General features: G+C 33.4%; 1 protein-coding gene across 2 annotated transcripts in view; it reads right to left on the reverse strand.

Annotated features, from left to right (window-relative positions):
- The window catches only part of LOC126881229 (myrosinase 1-like), a 142,134-nt gene that overhangs the window by 75,386 nt on the left and 49,643 nt on the right, over positions 1 to 17,105 (reverse strand). The window contains exons 8-9 of one of the 2 annotated variants that reach the window (XM_050645371.1): positions 3,580 to 3,686; positions 1,171 to 1,370 (exon numbers count right to left, since the gene is read on the reverse strand). The exons of the other annotated variant lie outside the window; for it this stretch is intronic. Of the exons in view, the coding sequence (XP_050501328.1) occupies positions 1,244 to 1,370; positions 3,580 to 3,686 (234 nt within the window). The 3' untranslated portion in view covers positions 1,171 to 1,243. Of the gene's footprint in view, positions 1 to 1,170; positions 1,371 to 3,579; positions 3,687 to 17,105 lie in introns of those variants that run through there. 2 annotated transcript variants of the gene reach the window in all.

Raw genomic sequence — 17,105 nt, forward strand, 5'->3', positions numbered from 1 at the left:
TCAATTTCATTAAAATTGTTCCATAATAATTGCATTCCTGAATCACATTTTCTACTATCAGATTGACTTTATCCTAACTCCAATCTATATAAAAAAAAATTTTTTAATTTTCACCTACATCCAAACAATAATTTCCCTACTACCTATACAACCATCAATACACATGCTGTGGACATACAAATTTCTTGATATAATAATATCCCTTTTCAAAATTTAAAACTTCTTCTATAACACCACTTATTTAATTTTATTTCTGTTATTACTACTAATCAGCTCACTTTATCATATTGTAAATTTTTTGATCAGGTTAATTTTATTTGATACAGTCAATTTGTAGTTACCTACAGTTAAAATAATTTTATTTTGTAAAACACATTATCTTTTAATTTTAAACAACAATAGATTTAATTAACAGACAATTTCAGATATTAAAAGCTTTAACATATCTTCTTCTGGATCATGACTTTGTTTTTAAAATTCCTAGAAAATCGACTACCTTCTTCCTTAACTGTCAATGTCACATCAAGCATTTCCTTACATAGCTTTGACACTTAGTAGTCATCGTTGACCGAAGATGGTTGATTGGGTCCTCGGGTAGAGTTTCACCATGTTCCCAGAGGTTTAATCCTTTAACATCGGCGTTTAGCCATTTTAAATTTATTTCAACATAATGTAGATTTATTTATAATCACAACCATTGTTTGGTTCTGGGGCTATTTTGCAAGTATTCAAGTAAGTAATCATAACCACATTTTTTAACTTTCACAATTTCAACCATCTTTTTAATTTTAATAGTGGGATTACTTATTTGATTTTAGATCACTGATGATGGGCCGATAGGTTTGAAAACGTTCTGATGAACTCATTTTATTGAATCCATTGGGATTCTAAAAATTTTTAGTAAATATACCTTTTACATAGAAGTGGTTTTTACTTCATGTTCCAGTTAGTTAAAAAAGGTTCTACAATAATTATGAGCAATATCAATATGAAGGAGCTGGGAGGCAAAGGGAAAAGAGCCTTTGTATAGAAAACTCTGACCGATTCAGTAATGTGAAAATCCATATGTCACAAAAAGAAACCTTCAGTATTGGAGTACTTACCTACTTTGCTGAAAACAAGTTACCTTAGGTATTCAGTTACGAAATTTTGGTCTAAAATAAACAGTAGTTTCAGGTTTTAATCATTTTCTTTATTGAATATTAATACATCGTCTGAATATTATTTTACAATAATATGAGTATCAGTCGATACACTGATCCACAATACAATGGGTCTGACATACTTTTTGGTAATAGTAAAATGAATCTTTTTTCGTTCTTGTTCTGTTGGGGTCATTCATATCCACATTTACCAAACCAAATTTCACCCTAAAAATCAAAATATAAAAAATGCAGAATTCTCAATTAAAACTTGTGTAGTAAATAAATAATAACTTTTATTGTAAAATACCAAATATTATCAAAGCCAAAAATAGTGTAAAAATAATTTATTATAGATACATATTATGATTAGTGTGACCAACTAGTCCGAAAATTCCGGGACATGGCCCGAATTACGAAGTCGTTCCCGGCGTCCTGGACAACGCTTCCGGGCCATCTGAATTTTCAACGTTTTGGTAAAATTCTATTTTGAAATTTTGAATACGTTTTTCTTCTAAGAATTCACATCAAATTGAATTGGTGGGACGAAAAATATGGACAACCGAAAATATGAACAATCGGGAAATTGCAACTTGGCATTGAAACCTTAAAAAATATTTTGTTCGTAAAATTTAATTTGAAATATGAATGTGTTGATTTTTATAAGTTCATTTAGGTCAATTTAAAATATGAATGAATTGATTTTTAAACATTTTTTCTCATTTTTAAGCAAATTCAATCATTCGACAAATATAATAGTAAAAAGTAATCAACATAAAAATGTTCTGAAGCTGTTTTCTTGTGGCATGTTTGACAATTATATTTTTGATGGGATTAAGCCACAATTGGTTGTAGTGATAATTACATTTTTATATTAACCTAAGATTATATTTATATGAAAACAAAAATATCACTGTCAACATAAAAATGTTAAATAATCAATAAAATTGTGATATTAGAAAAATGGCCCGATTTTCATTAAAAAGTCCCGGATTTCAGGTATTTTTTTACCACCTTGTCCCGAATTCGACTGAATGAAGTTGGTCACACTAATTATGATATCTATTTAAATAAAATTAATGCAGATAGAGTTATCTTCTTATTTAATCAAAGGATAAGTATCATCATCCTAGAAGTCACGATACACAAAGTAAAGTAGAATCAGATGCAATAAAATCTTAATTGTCAATCGTATTATCTACCTATAGATGTATTTTTAGTTCTAAACACAAAAGTTATTTTATCTAGCAATTATATACCTATAATCACATTACTTATACTTTAAAAATTATTTATATTAATTTCAAATTTGCTGCGTCACGTTTCTATGTTTTTATATCACAAAAAGTACCACTTTATAAAAAAGAAACCACTTTATACAAAATATTTATATAAAACTGGAAAACAAAACTAAACCTACTATGCATATCACAATCAGTTATATCAAGATTTCTGTTCTAAAAAAGAAGTTCTGTTCTTGTGCCTTCAATTTAAAGTAGATTAAGATGACTGGGCAATATGTATCCATCAAGTTTAAAAGCAAGACAAATAATAATCAAATGCTATGTTTTGCCAGCAGTGTTGTATGGATACCTATGAAGAGGTGGATGACTAGGTGGGTGATAGGAGTGACGTATCCTATACATTTTTTTAATGTCTTAAAGGATCAATAAAGTATGATTATGACTATGACTATGACTATGACTATAACTTTTATCGAAAAAGATTGATTTCCCACGTGCCTCATTCGAGCAGGGATAACATACATCCACATGTTGTATCTAAAACTTAATCCATCGACTTTTATTTCTGAAAAATGGCTGTGGCACTTAATGTCGCACTATTTTTAATGTTATATTCAGTGCAAAATTTCATTTTATAGCTCAACCGGTTTTAGAGCAATAAATAAATCGTCAGTTTGTAAGAAAAATTTTAACATCCCGTATCTTGGAAACGAAGAATTTGCGGACAAATGTTTATAAAGCAAACTGTCATTATTTTTCTCAAGCTGAATTACCCCTAAAGTTTTTTCGTACTTCTTTAGAAACACCCTGTATTGATGAAAAATATGGCTAGTTGCTAAAGTACCTAATTTTTTAAAATCCAACAAAAGCGAATGAATCAAAAAACAGAATGTTAAGAAAACCGTAGGCTATAGTTGGGTTTTAATTTAAGTATTATATCAATGCTAGAATATACCACAGAGCGAGGCGAGCTTTGAGAAAAAAACACAGTTTGATTGGTGCACCAGGTATACAATAATAATTTATCTATCTAGAAACAATATTACTACAGCGATATTGTTAAAGAATAAGGCTATAGCATATTTAAAAAATCACTTAAATCGGACGACAGGTTTAGGAAATTCGAGACATCAAAAATTACCCATTTTTAAGGTGGTGCGTTAATTTCTTGAAGTAGTGTAGTTTGTACTTACGTATACCCAGCATTCCACTCAAAATTATCTATTAAACTCCAAACATTATAACCAATGACGTTGACGCCATCATAATCCATTGCATCTTTTATAGCACTTAAATACTCCTAAAAAAGTAAATAACACTATTAGTGTAGGAAACAGAGGTCTCGCAAAATGGACACAAGTCCGTTTTTGTTTCTTTTTCTGATATATCAAGGGGTGCTTATTATGAGACTAACTTTTTCTTAAAAAATTTCGCCCCGGAACCCCCTTTTCATCCCTTTAAAGGAGGTAATTTGTGGTTTTTGAGAAACGTAACCCTTCCTGTACGTTTCGCAAAAAATTGCTATTGCTATTATTTATTTCCCAACATCATATGTCTATCACCCACTGTTTAGCGGGGTGACAAGTTGACAAGTTTTTAAAATAGATGTTTTAAAAAAATATATTTTCCCTAACTGTAATGGAAATCAAGAAGAAACCCTGCGGAAATTAATCACAAATTAGTGGCAGATTTTTGGTATAGGTTTCATTTAAGGGCAATTGCCCATTTTTCAATTACAGGGTGTTACATTTAAAAAAAAAACCCTTTTTATACCATCTGAACCGCTTATGCCAGAGTAACAAAACTTTCAGTGATTATCCATGTACTGGTATTAGTAATAAATTTGTATAATTCACCCTCATTTATTCCCCGGAACCATAAAAAAAGGAAATTCATAACGAACGTGATTTTCTTGGAATCCTTCACATATCATGCCCTTTATTAAAATGCTTCATATATCATTTTGTGCACGTTCTTATTACCCATGCATGGACACTAAAAGCGATTTCTTGATGCAACCCCTGCAAGAAAATAAATAAATAAAATGTGGGGTTGAAAAAAATTTTTTTTTGCTTTTTGGCCCATATGGGCATATGCTCCATCAATAGGGTTTTTCATAAATATATATGGTTATTGCAACATCCCTGCGGAAACTACCCCTATTCTTGAAAATAAACTCCAGAAACTACATCTATCCCTTGTCGAGCATGTTTTTACGATTTTCTCATTACCTATGCATTTTTTTAAACAAAGCTTATACTGAATTAAGGACCACCATTTTCTCTACAAATAAGGTTCTATGCATTTTTTTCGTATAAGCAACCGTTACGGCACAGTGGAGCCGTAAACCTCAGTAATGCTTTGGCAGGCTCCAGTTTTTGTTTTTTTTTTTTTTTCGTCACCTATTCATTTTATTGATAACTTGCGTATGGAAAATAAAAGAGCACACTGTTGGCTACACATTATGACCTATCCATATTTTACTTTCTTTGCACCCTAAAACCACAGTGGTGGCCCAAATTCAATTTTTGATTATTTCCTTTATTAATTCTCCTTTTTTTGGGGAAGTTCCGAGGAAAATATGGGGGTGCAATATACAAATTTGTAAATAATACTTATACATGGGTAATCGCTGAAAGTTTTTTACTCTAGCATAAGCGGTTCAGATGGTATAAAAAGGGGTTTTTTAAAATGTAACACCCTGTAATTAAAAAATGGGCAATGATCTTTAAATGAAACCTATACCAAAAAATCAGCCACTTATTTGCAATTAATTGTCGCAGGGCAATGATTTCTTCTTGATTTTCATTACAATTAGGGAAAATGAATTTTTTTAAACATATTTTTTAAAAACTGTAAACTTTTGGGTGCCACCCCCACTAAACAGTGGGTGATAGACATATGCTGTCAAGAAATAAATAGTAGGAAATATAGTCTTCTTTATTTAACTATTAAGTAAATTTTTTGCAAAACGCACAGAAAGGGCTACGTTTCGCAAAAATCACAAATTACCCCCTTTAAAGGGATGAAAGGGAGGTTCGGGGGCGAATTTTTTTAAGAAAAAGTTAGTCTCATAATAAGCACCCCTTGATTTACCAGAAAAAAAATAAAACCGGTCTTGTGTCCATTTTGCGAGGTTCAACATCTGTTTACTACACTGTATTGATAGACAAAAAAAAAGAAAATATAGTCTAAGATCCTATATAAGAACGACCTTCACAGATTTGTCTAATAGATAAAAATTATTTGATATGTAATTTAATATGTTAAAAATTATAAAAACCAAGGTGAACCTAATATAATTTTGTCCAGACTATATTTCGGCACGGACAGATATAATTTTAGATTATTTGGATCATTCAAAACAAAAAGGACTTGTGTAATTTTTCTGTTAACTTGATCATTTTCGAGTTATAAACAATTTAAAGTTAAAAAACTACGATTTTCTAAACTCAAAAATGTAAAAACGTAACAAATATCATTTTTGAAATTACGAAATACCTAAATTAAAGTTCAAATCTTATATATGTACCTACTATCATTCTTTGATAAGTAGGTACCTATTTTGAGCTTATTTTATTTTAAAACATTGTTTGTAGAACAAGACTTTACTCTCTAAGAGAGAAGAAAAAGCTATTTAAAAGAGAAGAAGAAGAAGAAGAAGAAGAAGAGGAATTCTGGAATGATCTTAAAGATGACAACTCTGATGTCGATTGTTTGTATTGTAGCGAACTGTACTCCCGATTTAAATCAAAGGAAATATGGATTCGGTATCAGATATGCCATTCATGGTGCCATTCATTTCAAAAAAAGTAAAACAGTTATATGCGAATTGTGTTTATAAATTATATTATGTGCTGAATAACATGTCTATTAAGCTAGAAAGACCATTTCATAAGGGAGCCATGAGACACACCCCATATTTTTTTGCTATTTTATTGCTAATTTATTACGCAAATTAAAAATTTATTGCTTCATCCCCTTCAGAGAAACAGGTGGCCATTCCAGCTTAATATTAAGCTAGAAAGGCCAACATTCATATACCCGGAACGAAAGTAGATAGAGAGTTGCTTCCGGTGGTCTATTTTATTGCTAATTAATTGCTAATTTGTTACGCAAAACAAAAATTTATTGCTTCATCCCCTTCAGAGAAACAGGTGGCCATTCCAGCTTAATATTAAGCTAGAAAGGCCAACATTCATATATCCGGAACGAAAGTAGATAGAGAGTTGCTTCGGGTGGCCTATTTCATTGCTAATTAATTGGTTATTTATTACGCAAAACAAAAATTTATTGCTTCATCCCCTTCAGAGAAACAGGTGGCCATTCCAGCTTAATATTAAGCTAGAAAGGTCAACATTCATATATTCGGAACGAAAGTAGATAGAGAGTTGCTTCCGGTGGCCTATTTTATTGCTAATTAATTGCTAATTTATTACGCAAAACAAAAATTTATTGCTTCATCCCCTTTAGAGAAACAGGTGGCCATTTCAGCTTAATATTAAGCTAGAATAGCCAACATTCATATTTCCGGAACGAAAGTAGATATAGGGTAGCTTGCGGCGGCATATTTTATTGCTAATTAATTGCTGAAAGATTGAGTTTACAAGAATTTACAAACTCACCCCCTTCAACCCCTACCGTTATCATCATTCCCCGGAATCCACAAAAAGTGAAAATAACCAGTTTAAAGAGCTAAAACCAAGTACGTATTTTTTGCTCATTAATTACTACATGTCTAAGCCAAAAATGAATGTTTTGCTTCCTCCCCTAACGAGCCACAATGGCTGCAGCGGTTTAATACTTAAGGCTGCAATACTCAACACTCCTATTTCAGGAAAGAAAGCAGATAGAGGGTCGCTTCTGGCGGCATATTTAATTTTTAATTAATTGCTGAAAGATGGGTTATACCAGTATTTACAAACTCACCCCCTCCAACCCCTACCGTTATCATCGTTCCACGGATTTCACAAAGCGTGAAAATAATCAGTTTAAAAACTTAAAACCAAGTGGGTATTTTTTTCTAATTAACGGCTGCAGGTCTACGCCAAAAACCAATTTTTTGCTTCATCCCCTAACGAGAAACAATGGCTACTGCGGTTTAATTCTTAAGCTACAATACCCAACACTCCTATTTCAAGAACGAAAGCAGATAGAGGGTCGTTTCCGGCGGCCTATTTTATTGCTAACTAATTGCTTATTTATTACGTAAATTACAAATTTATAGCTTTAACCCCTTCAGAGAAACAGGTGGCTATTCCAGCTTAATATTAAGCTAGAAGAGCCAACATTCACATTTCCGGAACAAAAGTAGATAGAGGGAAGCGGGTATTTTTTGCTTATTAATTGCTAGTTTTAAGCCAAAAATGAATGTTTTTCTTCATCCCCTAATGAGCCACAATGGCTACAATGGTTTAATACTTGAGGTTACAATACCCAACAGTCCTATTTCAGGAAATAAAGCAGATAGAGGGTCGCTTCTGGCGGCATATTTTATTTTTAATTAATTGCTAAAAGGCGGAGTATACCAGAATTTGTAAACTCACCCCCTCCAACCCCTACCATTATCATCGTTCCCCGGATTTCACAAAGATTGAAAATAACCAGTTTAAAGACTTAAAAACAAGTGGGTATTTTTTCTAATTAATTAACTTCTACGCATGTCTACGCCAAAAACGAATTTTTTGCTTCATCCCCTAACGAGCAACAATGGCTACTGCGATTTAATTCTTAAGCTACAATACCCAACACTCCTATTTCAGAAAAGAAAGCAGATAGAGGGTCGCTACCAGCGGCATATTTTATTGCTAGTTAATTGCTGAAATATGTTGTATATAACAATTGACAAACTCACCCCCTAACCCCAGTCGTTATCATTCCCCGGATTTCACAGAAAGTGAAAATTACCAGTTAAAACCCTTAGACCAAGTGGGTATTTTTTTTCCTAAGTAACTGCTGCAGGTCTACCCCAAAAACGCTTTTTTTGCTTCATCCTCTGAAGGGAAACAATGGCTACTGCGGTTGAATACTTAAGCTACAACACTCAACCCTCCTACTTCAGGGGCGGAAGCAGATAGCTGGTCGCATCTGGCGGCCTATTTTATTGCTATATTATGCAAAATAAAAATTTATTGCTTCAACCCCTTCAGAGAAACAGGTGACTATTTCAGCTTAATATTAAGCTAGAATAGCCAACATGCATATATCCGGAACGAAAGTAGATAGAGAGTTGCTTACGGTGGCCTTTTTTGTTGCTAATTAATTGCTAATTTATTACGAAAAATAAAAATGTCTTTCTTCAACCCCTTCAGAGAAACAGGTGGCTATTCCAGCTTAATATTAAACTAGAATAGCCAACATTCAGATTTCCGGAACAAAAGTAGATAGAGGGTAAGTATGCAACGTCCTTAAAAAACGAATTTACTAAGAGAGTTGACCATAATTTTTGCACTTATGCGTGCTAATAATAAGCTGCGAAAGAATTGAAGCATAGGTTTCAAAAATTAAAGCAAGTGTTGTTTATTTAATTTTAATTTATTTTATCGTTAATGTACATTAGTAATCTGGGCGCTATTTTTTTTGTTTCTTTAACGAAAAATGATTTTTCTAGTAAATCATCGAAGCCCATCTAAGATGTGTTTCCTCTTCGATAGGTATAGGTTATGTAGTGACCACCTCGATTTTCATTAAATCAGACAAACTGGTTCCTCTTACACCAGTGTATCCGATAGCACCCATTATTACTAGCTGATGATCGTCGTCGTGGGGTATGTTTAAATTTTTATGGAGTGTCTTTAATGGTATGGTTTTAATTTCTTCATGTTCATTATAGACTTGAAAAACCACAACATCCCCTGCAATGAATGTAAATTAATTAACTTTTGTTTTTTATAAAATACCTCTAGAGAATTTGGAATGAAATTGAGTACAAAAAAGACAAAAAGGGTGGTCATTAGCAAGCACTTAAACAGAAGTGTGAAGGTCAATGTCGACGAAACAGATCTGGAAGGAGTGAAGGAGTAACAAGAATAACGTACCTTGGAAGCAACCTTGATGAAACTTTGTACCACTCACTGGAAGTAAGAACACATCTGGAAAAGGAACGTACAGTGTTTTACAAAATGCAAAAAGTTATATGCAACCTCCAGCTGGATATCTCATTGACAACTAGAATACATAAGTGGTATGTTTTCTCCATCTTCCTCTATGGGGTTGAAGCCTGGATAATGACAGAAGTAACAGAAAAAATTCCAAGCATTCGAACTCTGGTGCTACCGTAAAATGCTCAGAATGTCCTACATGAGCCATACGACAAATGCAGAAGTCTTTCGGAGGATGAACAAGGAAACAGAGCTTATGATTATAATAAAAAAACGGACAATGGACAAATATGACCTCCATAGAACTATCCAGGATGGCTGCAAATAAGATTAAATGGTTAAATGTAATGGTCAACGTCCTTAAGGATAAGGCACCGTAAGAAGAAGATAAAATATATGAGTAATTCCACATAAATTCTCTATATTTCTGTCACAGTTTGTGTATTTTTTGAAATTTAGGGGCATGCTTCTGAAACCACTTTTTGTTCGTTCTTTAGGACCTGAAAGTCAAGCTTTTTTGGAAATTGAAATTGAAACTTATGTCGAAATCTGTCCGAATTATCTTTCCTATCCTTGTTTGCATTCATTAAATGCTATTTTGTAAATTGTTTGGTACAATATATCAACACTCTCGATGTAAACTTGCACGCTAAAGAAGATGGCCTTAACATAATTTGTCTGAAGTCCAAAATAACGTTCCTATTACCTATTTTTGAAAAAGAGACAAGTGTATTTTAGCATGTTTTTAAAGCAAAGGAACATTCCTACTAGCTATTTTTGAACAAGTGTATTTTAGAATTTTTTGCGTTTTTCTGTACTCCGACTATAATTTCAACACAAAAAAAAGATACAAGAAACATTTCCATATGGCATAAACAGAATTTACCTAAAACCGTAAGGAACTATCCTATAAGCTATTTTTTAATGAGAGATTAGAGTATTTTAGCATGTTTTTTTTTCATTTTTATGCATTTATTTGTAGGTACTCTGGTCATAATTACAACGATAAAAAGTAACAGGTCGGTAATATTTTCGATGTAAAATTTTACACTGAAAAACATGATACTAACAGAATTTAGCTAAAGCCTGAAGGGACTTTCCTATAACCAATTTTGGAAGGAGAGATTAGTGGATTTTAAGATGTTTTTTAAGCTTAATTACTTTTTCTACAATCCGTTTTGATGAGCCATTTTGGTGGTGATTTAGTTTGAGATTTTTAGCTGAATACAATATTAAGAGCAGTAAGGGTATTCTCTTAAATTACTTTTAATTATAAAAGTATTATTTTTAAATCAATTGATCACGAGAACGGCACATGAAGATGGATTGTAGAAAAAATCCACTAACATCTGCTTTAAAAATAGCTTTTATGAATGTTCCTACGAGCATTGTATTAATTATTCTATTAGCGTCATCTTCTTTATCCTGCAATATTAAATCCAAAATGTTACCTGATCCTTTTTTTAGGGTTGATATTATGGACAGAGTGCAAATAAATACATAAAAATGAAAAATGATGCTAAACTACGCTTGTCTCTAATCTCTCCTTCCAAAATTGGTTATAGGAAAGTTCCTTCAGGCTTTAGCTAAATTCTGTTAGTATCACGTTTTTCAGTGTAAAATTTTACATCGAAAATGTTACCGACCTGTTACTTTTTTATCGTTGTAATTATGGCCCGAGTACAAATAAATGCATAAAAATGAAAAAAAAACATGCTAAAATACTCTAATCTCTCATTAAAAAATAGCTTGTAGGATAGTTCCTTACGGTTTTAGGTAAATTATGTTTATGCCATATGGAAATGTTTCTTGTATCTTTTTTGTGTTGAAATTATAGTCGGAGTAGAGAAAAACGCAAAAAATTCTAAAATACGCTTGTTCAAAAATAGCTAGTAGGAATGTTCCTTCGCTTTAAAAACATGCTAAAATACACTTGTCTCTTTTTCAAAAATAGGTAATAGGAACGTTACTTTGGACTTTAGACAAATTCTGAAGGCCATCTGCTTTAACGTGCAAGTTTACATCGACAGTGTTGATATATTGTACCAAACAATTTACAAAATAGCATTTAATGAATGCAAACAAGGATAGGAAAGATAATTCGGACATAAGACATAAGTTTCGATTTTAATTCCCAAAACAGCTTGACTTTCAGGTCCTAAAGAACGAACAAAAAGTGGTTTCAGAAGCATGCCCCTAAATTTCAAAAAATCCACAATCTGTGACAGAAATATAGAGAATTTATGTGGAATTACTCATATATTTTATCTTCTCCTTACGGTGCCTTATCCTTAAGGACGTTGACCATTACATTTTCCCATTTAATCTTATTTGCAGCCATCCTGAATAGTTCTGTGGAGGTCATATTCGTCCATTGTCGTAGGTTTTTAAGCCAAGAGTTGCGTCTTCTTCCTGGTACCCTTTTGCTATTGATTTTGCTTTCGATTATTTTCGTTAAGTTGGAGCAGTTCATACTTTTGATTTCTTACAATAAAAAAAACTTAATAATAATAATATTGCACTTATTTAACACAGTATACAATACTGGTATTATACCTTAAGAGTGGCTGCTGTCTACATTCGTTACACTGCCAAAGAAATCCAATGCAAAAGAATGTTCAGAACATCGAACAATATCTTTAATGAGCCATCTACTAAAGATATTTCTAAAAATCATCCACAACCGAGTTTATCAAAAGTTGGAGTCAGATATTAGTAATACACAGATGGGGTTCAGAAAAGGACTAGGTACTCGAGAAGCTCTCTTCGGTTTGAATGTTCTTACACAAAGATGCCTAGACGTTAATCAAGAAGTACATGCATGTTTTATCGATTTTAAAAAAGCGTTTGACAGAGTACGCCACGATAGGCTAAGAGACATTCTTGAAAGAAAAGACATAGATAATAAAGATCTGCGAATAATTCTCAACTTATATTGGAATCAGAAAGCTAACATCAAAATAGAAAACGAGATATCAAAAGCAATAGAAATACTTAGAGGAGTAAGACAGGGATGCATTTTGTCACCACTGCTATTTAATGTATATAGTGAAAGCATCTGTCAGGAAGCCCTTTTGCAAGCAAATGAAGGAATCGTAATCAATGGAGAGGTTGTAAATAATATTCGATACGCAGACGACACTGTACTAGTTGCAAGAACAGTAGAAGAATTACAACGATTACTTACAAACATAAATATTGCTTTCAACAATTATGGCATAAACATTAATATCAAAAAAACCAAGTATATGGTCTTCAGTAAAATCATGACACAACCAGCACATATTAGTATAAACGGCATTCAAATTGAAAAAGTATCAAGTTATAAATACTTGGGAACTTTAATAAACGAAACTAGAGACCAAAACAATGAAATAAAAAGACGTATCGAAATTGCCAGGGCCACCTTCATAAAGATGAGAAAATTCTTCTGCAACAGAGATATAAGCATCTCTCTACGATTAAGAATGCTAAGTGGCTACGTATTTAACACGCTATTATACGGTGTAGAGGCCTGGACTCTCAAACAGAACAACATAAAAAATATTGAAAGTTTCGAGATGTGGTGCTACCGTCGAATGCTGAAGATAAGTTGGGTTGAAAGAATCACAAATCTTGAAGTAATACGAAGGATAGGAAGAGACCCAGAAATTTTATTAACGATAAAACGAAGAAAACTCGAGTATTTGGGTCACCTGATGAGAGGTCATAAATACGCATTACTTCAAAATATAATGCAAGGAAAAATAGAAGGAAAACGGAATCCAGGCCGTAGAAGAATGTCGTGGATGCGGAATTTGAGAGAGTGGTTTGGCTGCACCCCTAATGAACTTTTTAGGTCAACTGTAAACAAAGTCAGGGTAGCCTTGATGATTTCCAATCTCCGATAGGAGTGGCACCAGAAGAAGAAGAAGAATAAAAAAAATTGTATTTTCCGTTTTTTTCTTATAAGCATAAGCTCTGTTTCCTTGTTCACCCTCCGAAAGACTTCCGCATTTGTCGTATGGCTCATGTAGGATATTCTGGGCATTTTACAGTAGCACCGGAGTTCGAATGCTTGGATTTTTTTTGTGTTACTTCTGTCATTGTCCAGGCTTCAACCCCATAGAGGAAGATGTAGAAAACATAGCACTTATGTATTCTAGTTCTCAATGAGATCTCCAGCTGGAGGTTGCATAGAACTTTTTGCATTTCGTAAAACACTGTACGTTCCTTTTCCAGATGTGTTCTTACTTCCAGTGAGTGGTACAAAGTTTCATCAAGGTTGCTTCCAAGGCACGTTATTCTTGTTACTCCTTCACTCCTTCCAGATCTTTGTTTTGTCACAGTGTGAAGGTCAATGTTTTGTCGACATTGACCTTCACACTTCTGTTTAGGTGCTTGCTAATGACCACCCTTTTTGTCTTTTTTGTACTCAATTTCATTCCAAATTCTCTACAGGTATTTTATAAAAAACAAAAGTTAATTAATTTACATTCATTGCAGGGGATGTTTTGATTTTTCAAGTCTGTAATGAACATGAAGATATTAAAACCATACCATTAAAGACACTCCATAAAAATTTAAACATACTTCACGACGACGATCACCAGCTAGTATTAATGGGTGCTATAGGATACACTGTTATAGGAGGAACCAGTTTGTCTGATTTTAATGAAAATCGAGGTGTTCACTACATAACCTATACCTATCGAAGAGGAAACACATCTTGGATGGGCTTCGATGATTTACTAGAAAAATCATTTTTCGTTAAAGAAACAAAAAAAAATAGCGCTCAGATTATTAATGTACATTAAAGATAAAATAAATTAAAATTAAATAAATAACACTTGCTTTAATTTTTTGGTACCTATGCTTAAATTCTTTCGCAGCTTATTATTAGCACGCATAAATGCAAAAATTATGGTCAACTGTCTTAGTATATTCGTTTTTTTAAGGACGTTGCATACTTTATTTTAAATGTACAGATTTTACGGAATCTGATAATATTACCATTTAGTTATTAAAAAAACGATATACAAAATCTGAGCATTGGGTCACGTGCTACAGATATGTGATAATGGATATCGACAATTTAACATAGACTCTAAAGTATAAATAACTCTACAAATCAATATTGAACTGTACAGATATTCTTAATGAGCATTTAAGAAAATTATAAATGAAATATGAGTGTTGGGTACTGTGGGTTTATTATAAAACTGCAGTAGCCATTCTTGCTCGTAAGGGGATGAAGCAAAAAATTCATTTTTGGCGTAGACCTGCAGCAATTAATTAGCAAAAAAATGCCCACTTGATTTAAATCTCTAAACTGGGTATTTCCACATTTTGTGAAATTAAGGGGATGAAAATAACGGTAGGGGTTGGAGCGGGAGTGTCTGTAAATGCTTCTATACCCCACCTTTCAGTAATTAATTGGCAATAAAATATAGCGCCGCAAGCGACTCTTTATCTACTTTCCTTCCTGAAATATTAGTGTTGGGTATTGTAGCTTAAGTATTAAACCGCAGTAGCCATTGTTGGTCGTTACGGGGATGAAGCAAACAATTCCTTTTTCGCGTAGACCTGTAACAATTAATAAGCAAAAAATACCCACTTGGTTTTAGGTCTTTAAACTGGTTATTTTCACTTTTTGTGGATTCCGAGGAATGATTATAACGGTAGGGGTTGAAGGGGGTGAGTTTGTAAATTCTTGCATACCCAATCTTTCAGCAATTAATTAGCAAAAAAATATGCCGCTGGAAGCTACCCTCTATCTACTTTTGTTCCAGAAATATGAATGTTGGCTCTTCTAGCTTAATATTAAGCTAGAATAGCCACCTGTTTCTCCGAAGGGGTTGAAGCTATAAATTTGTAATTTGCGTAATAAACAAGCAATTAATTAGCAATAAAATAGGCCGCCGGAAGCGACGCTCTATCTGCTTTCGTTACTGAAACAGGAGAATTGAGTGTTGTAGTTTAAGTATTCAACCGTAGTAGCCATTGTTGCTCGTTAGGGGATGAAGCAATACAATCGTTTTTGGCGTAGACCTGCAGCAGTTGCTTAGGAAAAAAATATTCACTTGGTCATAGGTTTTTAAACTAGTAATTTTGACTTTCTGTGAAATCCGGGGAATGATGATAACGGTGGGGGTTGGAGGGGGTGAGTTTTTAAATTGTTGTATACCATATCTTTCAGAAATTAATTAGCAATAAAATATGCCGCTGGAAGCGACCCTCTATCTACTTTCGTTACTGAAATAGGAGAATTGAGTGTTGTAGCTTAAGTATTCAACCGCAGTAGCCATTTTTACTGGTTAGGGGATGAAGCGATAAAATCGAATTTAGCGTAGACCTGCAGCAGTTGCTTAGGAAAAAAATACCCACTTGGTCTTAGATTTTTATACTGGTAATTTTCACTTTCTGTGAAATCCTTTGAGCGATGATAATGGTAGGGGTTGGAGGGGATGAGTTTGTAAATTCTGGTATACCCAATCTTTCAGCAATTAATTAGCAATAAAATATACCGCCGAAAGCTACTCTTTATCTACTTTCTTTTCAGAAATATGAATGTTGGCTCTTCTATCTTAATATTAAGCTAGAATAGCCACCTGTTTCTCTGAAGGGGTTGAAGCTATAAATTTGTAATTTGCGTAATAAATAAGCAATTAATTAATAATAAAATAGGCCGCCAGAAGCGACGCTCTATCTGTTTTCGTTACTGAAACAGGAGAATTGAGTGTTGTAGTATTCAACCGCATTAGCCATTGTTGCTCGTTAGGGGATGAAGCAATAAAATCGTTTTTGGTGTAGACCTGCAGCAGTTGCTTAGGAAAAAAATACCCACTTGGTCATAGGTTTTTAAACTAGTAATTTTGACTTTCTGTGAAATCCGGGGAATGAGAACAACGGTGGGGGTTGGAGGGGGTGTGTTTGCAAATTGTTGTATACCATATCTTTCAGAAATTAATTAGCAATAAAATATGCCGCTGGAAACGACCCTCTATCTGTTTTCGTTCCTGAAATAGGAGTGTTGGGTATTGTAGCATAAGGATCAAACCGCAGTAGCCATTGTTTCTCGTTAGGGGATGAAGCAAAAAATTGGTTTTTGGCGTAGACTTGCAGCTGTTAATTAGAAAAAAATACCCACTTGGTTTTAAGCTTTTAAACTGATTATTTTCACTCTTTGTGAAATCCGTGGAACGATGATAACGGTAGGGGTTGGAGGGGGTGAGTTTGTAAATTCTGGTATACCCCATCTTTCAGCAATTAATTAAAAATTAAATATGCCACCAGAAACGACCCTCTATCTGCTTTCTTTCCTGAAATAGGAGTGTTGAGTATTGTAGCGTTAAGTATTAAACCGCAGTAGCAATTGTGGCTCGTTAGGGGAGGAAGCAGAAAATTCATTTTTGGCTTAGACCTGTAGCAATGAATAAGCAAAAAATACGTACTTGGTTTTAGCTCTTTAAACTGGTTATTTTCACTTTTTGTGGATTCCGGGGAATGATGATATCGGTAGGGGTTGAAGGGGGTGAGTTTGTAAATTCTTGTAAACTCAATCTTTCAGCAATTAATTATCAATAAAATAGGCCACTGGAAGCAACTCTCTATCTACTTTCGTTCCGGATATATGAATG

The sequence above is a fragment of the Diabrotica virgifera genome, chromosome 3 (assembly GCF_917563875.1).
Source record: "Diabrotica virgifera virgifera chromosome 3, PGI_DIABVI_V3a".
In the NCBI taxonomy this organism is placed as follows: Eukaryota; Metazoa; Arthropoda; class Insecta; order Coleoptera; family Chrysomelidae; genus Diabrotica; species Diabrotica virgifera.